General features: G+C 42.0%; 1 protein-coding gene across 1 annotated transcript; it reads left to right on the top strand.

Annotated features, from left to right (window-relative positions):
• Positions 1 to 6,280: 6,280 nt before the first annotated feature.
• On the top strand, positions 6,281 to 8,637 carry LOC121536231 (protein FEV-like). The gene is made up of 3 exons (XM_041843498.1): positions 6,281 to 6,529; positions 7,007 to 7,078; positions 7,536 to 8,637. Exons 1-3 carry the CDS (start codon positions 6,481 to 6,483, stop codon positions 8,078 to 8,080), a joined length of 666 nt encoding a protein of 221 aa, XP_041699432.1. The 5' UTR covers positions 6,281 to 6,480; the 3' UTR covers positions 8,081 to 8,637.
• The last annotated feature ends 1,313 nt before the right edge of the window (positions 8,638 to 9,950 follow it).

Below are 9,950 nucleotides of genomic sequence, written 5' to 3'. Positions count from 1 at the left end.
TGGCCAACGTTAGCTAAGGATGTGAGGGTTTATGTCTCCTCCTGCTCGGTGTGTGCCCAGTGTAAGGCGCCTAGACATTTGCCCAGGGGTAAGTTACATCCCCTGCCCATTCCACAACGACCATGGTCCCACCTATCGGTGGATTTTGTAACTGACCTACCCCCCTCCCAGGGGAATACCACCATTTTGGTCGTTGTGGATCGGTTTTCCAAGGCCTGTCGTCTCCTTCCAATGCCGGGTCTCCCTACTGCCCTACAAACCGCTGAGGCCCTATTTACCCATGTGTTCCGGCACTATGGGGTCCCCGAGGATATTGTGTCTGACCGAGGTCCCCAGTTCACCTCCAGAGTTTGGGGGCGTTCATGGAACGATTGGGGGTCTCGGTAAGCCTTACCCGGGGTACCACCCAGAGAGCAATGGGCAGGTGGAACGTGTCAACCAGGATGTGGGTAGGTTTTTGAGGTCCTATTGCCGGGACCGGCCGGAGGAGTGGTCTAGGTTCATCCCCTGGGCAGAGATGGCCCAGAACTCTCTCCGCCACTCCTCCACCAATTTAACACCTTTCCAGTGTGTTTTAGGTTATCAGCCGGTCCTGGCACCATGGCACGAGAGCCAGATCGAGGCCCCTGCGGTGGACGAGTGGATTCGGCGCTCGGAGGAGACGTGGGACGCTGCCCATGTCCATCTGCAGCGTGCCATCCATCAACAAAAGGCGAGCGCCGATCGCCACCGCAGTGAGGGACCGGTGTACGCACCGGGAGATCGAGTCTGGCTCTCGACTCGAAACCTGCCCCTCCGCCTGCCCTGCCGGAAGCTGGGTCGGCGGTTTGTGGGGCCCTTCAAAGTCCTGAGAAGATTGAACGAGGTGTGTTACAGGTTACAACTGCCTATAGAGTACAAAAATATTAACCCCTCGTTCCATGTGTCTCTTCTCAGGCCGGTGGTAGCTGGCCCACTCCAAGAAGATGAGATAGGAGAGACCCCTCCGCCCCCTTTGGACATCGAGGGGGCCCCGGCGTACAGGGTCCGGACCATCTTGGACTCGAGGCGCCGGATGAGTGGTCTCCAGTATCTCGTGGAGTGGGAGGGGTACGGTCCGGAGGAACGGTGCTGGGTGCCCAGGAGGGACGTCCTCGATCCATCCCTCCTGACTGAGTTCCACCGTGGGCATCCCACGCGCCCGGGTCCGCGTCCTCCTGGCTGTCTCCGAGGCCGGGGTCGGCGCACGGCTGGAGCCGCGCGTCAAGGGGGGGGTACTGTCACGGATTCTGCCGAGACTGCTCCTCCTCCTGGTTCGGGCAGGCTTCGGCGTTCGCCGTCCCCGGAGTACTAGCTGCCACCGCTCTATGTTTTGTAGTGTGATTGCTTTTGTCTGTCTTTTACACCTGTGTCCATTTGTGTGTTGATTACTTGTCTTATAAGTTCCTTGTTTTGCATTAGTCTGATTGTGTGTTGTTATTTTCTGCCTGTCGTGCAGAGCTGCGTGTCTGCACTCTGTCTATGTTTGGGATTATTGTTTACGCGTGTTTGCGTAATTGCCTCGCCTCCGTCTGTTTTCGAGGTCGTGTTTTGTTTGTTGCTCTTTGGAATATTAAAGTCTTTTGGACGTATCCTCTGTGTCCTGCGCCTGACTCCTCCACCACATCCACATCGGAACTACTGACAACCAAGAAGACAGTAAATGTTCCTGAGAGGTGGCCGAATTACAGTTTTGACTTAAATCTACTTGAAAATCTATGGCAAGATCTAAAAATAGTTGTCTAGCAATGATCAACAACCAATTTGACAGACCTTGAAGAATTCTGAAAAGAGTAATGGGCAAATGTTGCACAATCCAGGTGTGGAAAGCTCTTAGAAACTTACCCAGAAAGACTTACATCTGTAATCGCTACCAAAGGTGCTTCTATAAAGTATTGACTCATGGGTGGGAATACTTATGTAAATGAGGTAGTGTGATATTTTGGAGCATTGTGTGTAGATGGGTGAGAAAAAATAAATATTTAATCAATTTTGAATTCAGGCTGTAACACAACAAAATGTGAAATAAATCAAGGGGAATGAATACTTTCTGAAGGCACTGTACATGTATTGTGGCAGAGTTGGTTCCTGCTTCAGTCACGTCTTTGGTCACGTTTGCGTGGGTCAAACAAAAACTCCCTAATGATTGGTTGACAATAGAGCTTCCCACAATGCAGGTGGTGGCTGCAGGATGAAGTTGGGGAAGAGCAACTGCAGAAACTTGCAGTCGACTGCAGTCAAAATTTCATGACCTTTGATCAGATGGTTTTTGTCAAGTTCATGCCGTCGTCATGTAGATGCAAGTCTGACTATTTTTATCCCCATAATGCAACACTTTGGAAGGCGGAGACCAACGATGGTCACAACTTGACAAAAGTGATCCGCTCGAAAGCGCAACACTTGCAACACTGGCAACACTGGCATCACTGGCAACACTGGCAACACTGTCATGTTGATCTGAGCCTTGCTGTTGGAAAACCACATTAGTGTCCGACTTGCACCTCCCCCGACTTCTCTCCTCGACTTTCGTCTACAGTCAGTTGCTTAGCCTTACCATTCAAACGTGCCCAATATCTGGGCCAGCTATTTCTCTTCTTCAAAACTGATTTGAAACCTATCTTACCCCTAAACTTAACCACACTGCTAACCTTATGCCTAACCCTAATCTTAAATTAAGACCAAAAAGCTAAATGTTTTTTTCATACATTTTTATGATATAGCCAATTTTGACTTCGCTGCTGGCCCATCTAGTGGGAACCCTCAATCAGTGCTGGTGGAATCATTGCGCTATCTGATGTAAAATAATGCGTATCTATCCTAAAGCTGTCAATAAAACTAAAGAATAAAAAATTAATCAACTTTGTTTCTGTACTTATGCCTTGAAATAACATTATGTGTAGCACTCAACAACAATCATATCAATGAACGAAGGCAGCAGGGCCGTAGCCAGGTTCTGAGTTTTAGTGTGGTCCGGAGAAGAGCAAAAACAAGCAAAAATTACCCCAGCCATTATCACATTGGTTGCTATAGGTTCATTCACCTCGGTCGATCTACAAACCCATAGCCTAGTGGCTATACAATTAGCCACTACACATTAACTCACATTAGCTCAGCACCGGGATTAAAAACTATAATTGAATATGTACAGAGGGATCTGTTAGCAGACAAATTATGTTATTAACAAAAGGTAAACAAATACGTTTGCTTTGCAGAACTTTTTTCTTGTTGCAGTTTTACAGCTTATTTCCTATAATTCTACACATTTTGCCATGGGGTGGGGAGACATTTTTGCAGTTTAAAAGCTAATTTCATGATATTCTACAAATTTCGCCATGACTTATGCCATGTTAATATGATATCTGAGTGAGAGTGACTAACAAAATAAGTGGGGGGGCCCCTGGAGGTCAGGGCCCCTGGGCACATGCCCTGCATGCCAGGTCAGTAATTTACCATGCAAGTTTAGATAGGTGGCTAGACTAATTTACCAATCCAAAATGTTTTAACTGACATGGGCTAATTGATGTGACTGTCAGTGAGTGAAATAGGCATAACAAGAGAGAAACTGCTGATGCACAACCAAGTTTCGAAATTGCACTTTGTGTATTCTATTCTAACTCTCAACCTTAAGTTGAGACCCCCCCAATTTAATTATTTAATTTTTTACCATGGTCAGGACCTCTGTGTCCTCATATGTAGCTATGGCCCTGGAAGCATACTCTGGATTTGACTTGCAACTCTCTAAACCTGGCCCAAGGCGAGGCAAAGTGCTGCCAGACCATGTGAGCTGTCCAAGGTGCTGACCTGTCAGTGTTACTAGTTACTATGGCCATGACAAACTCATTTACCAACAAATAAACTATAGAAATAGGGGGGAAGCAGGTATAGACCTACTATGTATAGTTGGGACTGCCATTGCATAATGCTGCTAATAAGTCTGCCAGGTTATGGTTGGATAATAAATGCATGTTTTCTTGAACCGGATCACTTTTTAAGTAACACTTGCTACATCCTGCTTTGAATCCGTTGCTTTGAATCCTCTGTTTGCCAAGTCATCTCACAGAGTCCCACACCCAGTCCAGGATATTTTAATAAATGTTCAACTATACACACCTTTCTCAAATACAAATTTCTGTCTAGACTGATTAAAACGGCTGCACAGTGAAGAGGAGCTGGCCAGACGTTTCGGATGGTGAGGAGAATAGGGTAGCGTAGGTTGGGGTTTCAATCCCGAATAAAAGGTCAGTCCAACGATAAGAGACGATATAAACGTTTTTAGGTAGACTAGCACTCTCTGTGCCTGTGAACCAGCTGGGAATTATTTTAAATGCAGGAGGTAAGACACTTGGATACTCACCATTGGTCTAATCTTTGCGAAAATAGGATGTACTCATTTTGTGATCAGCTATATAGACTTCTAAATGTATTTGTATGGGATTATGTTACAGTCAGTACGCATAATATATAGTGTTATTGAAGGTTGAAATCCTAATTTGAGATTTGCGCGCATAACTCGCATAACTCCCATTGACATTATACCGATTTACCCGCGCAGGTGTCAAATTATGATTCGACCTGAAGTGTTTTATATAATTTGTTTTAATAATGGGCAAATATTAAGGTGAAACTGCAAAAATCGATATTGGACACCAAAACTGAAACTAAAACTTCGAGTGGTCTATAGACGCCAGCATGGGCCAATAATATTTAATTCAAACCTTTCATAAATTATCTAGCATTCGAGGCTTGTTTTAAGTTGCCTGCGACCTATTTAAAGACTCAGGCAGCTAAAGCAAGTCTGGGACGCCAGAGACCACTCTTCAGAACACAGCAGCAGCAGCGGCAGCGGCAGAACTGGTGGGGAGGGAGTGGCGTGGTGGGGACGTGGAGTTATAGCCTACTCCATGAGTCATACAGGCCTAGCCTTGCTTAGCAGTCACAAATATAGGCCTACTCTTAGGTCTTATATCCTGTTATCACCCCCCCTCCCCCGGGCAACTAATCATAACTTGATATCCGCGTGCCTAACTATGGAATTTTCGTTAAAATCTTTCCTTGAATTAATGCGAAATTCAATTACGCACGCGTAAGCTAGGCTTGATCAAGTTTGGATTCGATCCATAATGTGTATTGTGATCGAAATTGTAATGTTAATTATGTCTATTTAATTATTACCATGTGTTGTGATTAGAAATGCCTTTAGGCCTACTATTGAGTTGGTGTAAGCAGTGGAAAACCTTTTAGAATGCAGGCCTATACAAAATATACAATTTGCTGTACATTTTGCATGTCCATGTTATATGCCAACTAATAAACGTTTTTTTAACCTTAAATACTGTTTGACTGTCATTGTCTTTTTAATGCACATACTCACTGAATATTTTCACAGCTAATCTCATGAATGTTATCTACCCACAATGTATCTTCTACATATTCCTTAGGCTTACTTAATAGAGGCAGGCAGTTATTGTGTTTCAAGGGGGGGAGCAAATACATTATTATTATTATTATTATTATTATTATTATTATTATTATTATTATTATTATTATTGTTATTATTATTGTTATTATTATACTGAGCCTCTGTATTATTGTTTATCATTATTATTATTGATATTATTATTAGGCCTATTGTTGTTATTATTATGCTATTATTAATGGTCCTCTGTAGCTCAGCTGGTAGAGCATGGCCCTTGTAACGCCAAGGTAGTGGGTTCGATCCCCGGGACCACCCATACACAAAAAAATTTATGCGAGCATGACTGTAAGTCGCTTTGGATAAAAGAGTCTGCTAAATGGCATATTAATGGTATTTGGGGGATGGGGACTTGTGCGGTATAACTTGGACAATGTCTTGGAAGGATTGCTTTGAATTAATAGTGAATTGTTCTGTCATGGCTTTACATCAATAAACATCATAGCCTATAAGACATGGTTGTAGATTTACAACCTCGTTACACGAAGATTGTATATAGCCTTATACCTATAAACAGAAGGTCGGGATAAAATGTTCTTGTTTTCCCAGGTGCATTGAGGCGTGTTTTTAAGGTAAATATTATTTTCCAACATGAAATAGGCCTTTGTGTTTGCAAAGAGGTTAAGAGGCGGAAAAGAGAGAGGATCTGAACTGGCTTCCATGTCATACACTTAAATTCTCCATAGAAACTCTGATCTTAACGCGGAAACTTTATTAAACCCTGATGGTGGATTGATAAGACCGAATTTCTCTCGGCTTCTTTTTATTGCGGAGACCGGGGAGGGATGACAGAGGTAAATTGCTATTTTAATTAAAGCAATGCACCAGAGGAAATTGCTGTCTGAATATTGTATCAGAGATGGGGTTTGTGACAGTTGCCTGGAAACTTCAATCTGTCCCACATTTATCCCAGATCACAGTTATGAGATAAAGTTTAATACAAATCTTTACCAGAATGAAATCCAACCCTTTCTTGAACAACATCTACAATGAGACAGAACTGCGGAGGAAACCTTATGTTTAACATGTATCTCTCAGGTTCGTGCTTTTGTACTTGAAATTATCAATATTATTGCTTTATATTCAGATGAGGGAAATTAGTCTTTAGTCCTCGGGTAGTGATGCTGCTTCCAGCTAGCGTTTGCTCTGCCTTTTCAATCTGAAACACTTCTCCTCTTTTGTCGGAAATCGGATATCCTCTTTCCTGAACGCGTTTCCTGACTTCGGCTTTGAAGCTTGGAGGAAAAAACACAAATATGAGAAAATAGAGCATTAGTTAGAGAGACTCGTTTATGAGATAGAATCATAGCTTTTAAATGCCTTTATAATATTTTCAATCTGGAATGGAAATATTTCAACAAGGAATAAGGTTATAGCCTATAGAATTATCCAAATGTGAATTGTGTTTTTAACATATACCTTTGCAATTAATATTTATTTTAGTTTACATTTTATACTAATATTGTTTTAATAACATATGTATTTGTGTTAGTGACCGTTCTATTTCTATTGCAGATCCAACAGAAAATCTGTTGAAAGAAAGCAAAAGTGGATCCTGGAGTCCCATAAATACAGGAGTGCAAAAAGGTAAGAACATTTTGAAATGTTTATTTATTATCTGCATTTCAAACCAGTATGCATTCCGAGCATTTTTATTACTTTTATATATTATTATATATTTTCTTTTAATATTGTAGAGTCAATAGAAGCACTATTATTGATTTGATTAGAGATCATTAATCAGCTGAAAGAACACCAATTAACCCTTTTTTTCTTCATGATTGTGCATGCATGATTGTGTTGTTTGTGCACGAGGCATGCTTTTTAGACAAATACTTTTCTTTCGTGATTTTGTTTTTGCAAGACATAGACATTGAGGCAATTGTTGTCCAACTGATAGGGTATCAACATGTTATTCTATGCGTAATTCTCTATTTATTTTGGAAACCAAGTGACATTTGTTTTCCAGATTGCCTATAAAATAAATGCTTATTTCCCCCTTATTTTCGCTTCACAAATGTCTATTATATGTTATTTTGAATAGGTAGTGGACAGATTCAGCTATGGCAGTTTCTCCTCGAACTCTTGTCAGACAGCGCAAACATGTCCTGCATCACCTGGGAAGGGACAAACGGAGAATTCAAGCTAATTGACCCAGATGAGGTGGCCCGGCGATGGGGCGACCGCAAAAGCAAGCCCAACATGAACTATGACAAACTCAGCCGTGCACTGCGTTACTACTATGACAAAAACATAATGACAAAGGTCCATGGGAAGAGATATGCTTATAAGTTCGACTTTCACGGCTTGGCCCAGGTGTGTCAACCGTCAACAACCGAGCAAGCTCTTTATACATTCCAGAGTAATTTTGCCCCCATTCCTTTTTCAGGGATTTCCAAGCTAAGCCTTGTTGGTCCAGGCGTTGGTCCGTCCGGATTCTCCTATTGGCCGGGGTCGCCACACACTCTCTACCACAATCACAACCTCCAACCCCCGGGACCGTTTGGTGCTGTGTCTGTGTCTGCTTCGCACATCAACTGTGTCAACAACATCAACAACCTGAATAATATCAATAACCACTACAATTGACTACTATTAATCCACCAATGAAGTGGTCTAAAAAGGCCTAATCATAATTCACGATGATTGATGTAGTCTGAGGCTTCCCTTTCGAAATGTTATCTTGTGAACCCAACACATTGTCTAATCCTAACTGAATATGCCAAGGCGCAATTCATTAAACATTTTGTGGAATGTTTCAAATGTAATAACATGCGTTTTCAGATAGGCTTTGTATTTCAGACTAAATCCAGATTAATAATTTTTTTCTTGCCAATTCTTTTTGTCATTGATTCGACAGGACACTGGTGTCTACACCTCTGAGAATGTATGGGCTTTTAGCGCCATCATGTGGCTATTTATTAAACATATAAATACTGAATTCATCTCAAGTAGGCTTGCAGTGCACTAATTTTAAAGTAGGATTATCAGCTCCAATCTAAAAACATTATGGGGATAAAGATATGTTGTCGCCAATATATTCCCTGATGACGCCCACTTTAAATAGCCTTCGTTATTTTAAAGGTCCAATGCAGCCGTTTTTATCTCATTATCAAATCATTTTTGGGTAACAATTAAGAACCTTACTGTGATTGTTTTCAATTAAATGGTCAAAAAGAAAGAAATAGCAATGAGCAATTTCTCAAGCAATAATGTTGCTAGCACTGTCTGGGAGTGGGGAGGGGAAAACTGAAAATTAGCTGTTATTGGCAGAGAGGTTTTGAACTCTCTTTCTTGTTGGTATTTTAACTCATTTAACGCCTGGTGATGTCACCAGGTAGGCCAAAACTCCATCCAACCAAAACAGGCAGAAATTTCAGGTGGTCTTTTCAAACAGCTCTTACACTAAAAGGGCATCATCATAATTTTCACAATTTCACAGTATTATTCCAACCTCATAGTGTGGAATATACTGTATATATATATATATATATATATATACAGAAGCCTTATTTGTTAAAATACCAAGTCCATATTAAGGCAAGAACAGCTCAAATAAGCAAAGAGTGCATCATTACTTTAAGACATGAAGGTCAGTCAATACGGGACATTTCCAGAACTTTGAAAGTTTCTTCAAGTGCAGTCGCTGCAGAGGATAAGTTAATTAGAGTTACCAGCCTCAGAAATTGCAGTCCAAATAGATGCTTCACAGTGTTCAAGTAACAGACACATCTCAATATCAACTGTTCAGAGGAGACTGTGTGAATCAGGCCTTCATGGTCGAATTGCTGCAAAGAAACCACTACTAAAAGACACCAATAAGAACAAGAGACCTGCTTGGGCCAAGAAACACGAGCAATGGACATTAGACCGGTGGAAATTTGGTCTTTGGTTCCAACTGCTGTGTCTTTGTGAGACGCGGTGTGGGTGAACAGATGATCTCTGCAAGTGTATTTCCCACCGTAAAGCATGGAGGAGGAGGTGTTATGGTGTGGGGGTGCTTTGCTGGTGACACTGTCTGTGATTTATTTAGAATTCAAGGCACACTTAACCAGCATGGCTACCAGAGCATTCTACAGCGATACGCCATCCCACCTGTTTTGGGCTTATTGGGACTATCATTTGTTTTTCAAATCGACAATGACCGAACACACCTCCAGGCTGTGTAAGGGCTATTTTACCAAGAAGAGAGTGACGGAGTGCTGCATCAGATGACCTGGCCACAATCCCCCGATCTCAACCCAATTGAGATGGTTTGGGATGAGTCGGACCGCAGAGTGAAGGAAAACCAGCCAACAAGTGCTCAGCATATGTGGGAACTCCTTCAAGACTGTTGGAAAAGCATTCCAGGTGAAGCTGGTTGAGAGAATGCCAAGAGTGTGCAAAGCTGTCATCAAGGCAAAGGGTGGCTATTTGAAATTCTCAAATATAAAATATATTTAGATTTTTTAACACTTTT

Source organism: Coregonus clupeaformis, chromosome 23 (assembly GCF_020615455.1).
Source record: "Coregonus clupeaformis isolate EN_2021a chromosome 23, ASM2061545v1, whole genome shotgun sequence".
In the NCBI taxonomy this organism is placed as follows: domain Eukaryota; kingdom Metazoa; phylum Chordata; class Actinopteri; order Salmoniformes; family Salmonidae; genus Coregonus; species Coregonus clupeaformis.
This window is presented reverse-complemented; position numbering and strand designations above follow the sequence as displayed.

Bases quoted from the DNA above. Each gene is read 5' to 3' on its own strand.
- LOC121536231 (XM_041843498.1), top strand. From the start codon at position 6,481: ATGAGACAGAACTGCGGAGGAAACCTTATGTTTAACATGTATCTCTCA. The intron at 6,530-7,006 runs GTTCGTGCTTTT...TTTCTATTGCAG, and splicing joins GTTTAACATGTATCTCTCAG to ATCCAACAGAAAATCTGTTG. The intron at 7,079-7,535 runs GTAAGAACATTT...TATTTTGAATAG, and splicing joins AAATACAGGAGTGCAAAAAG to GTAGTGGACAGATTCAGCTA.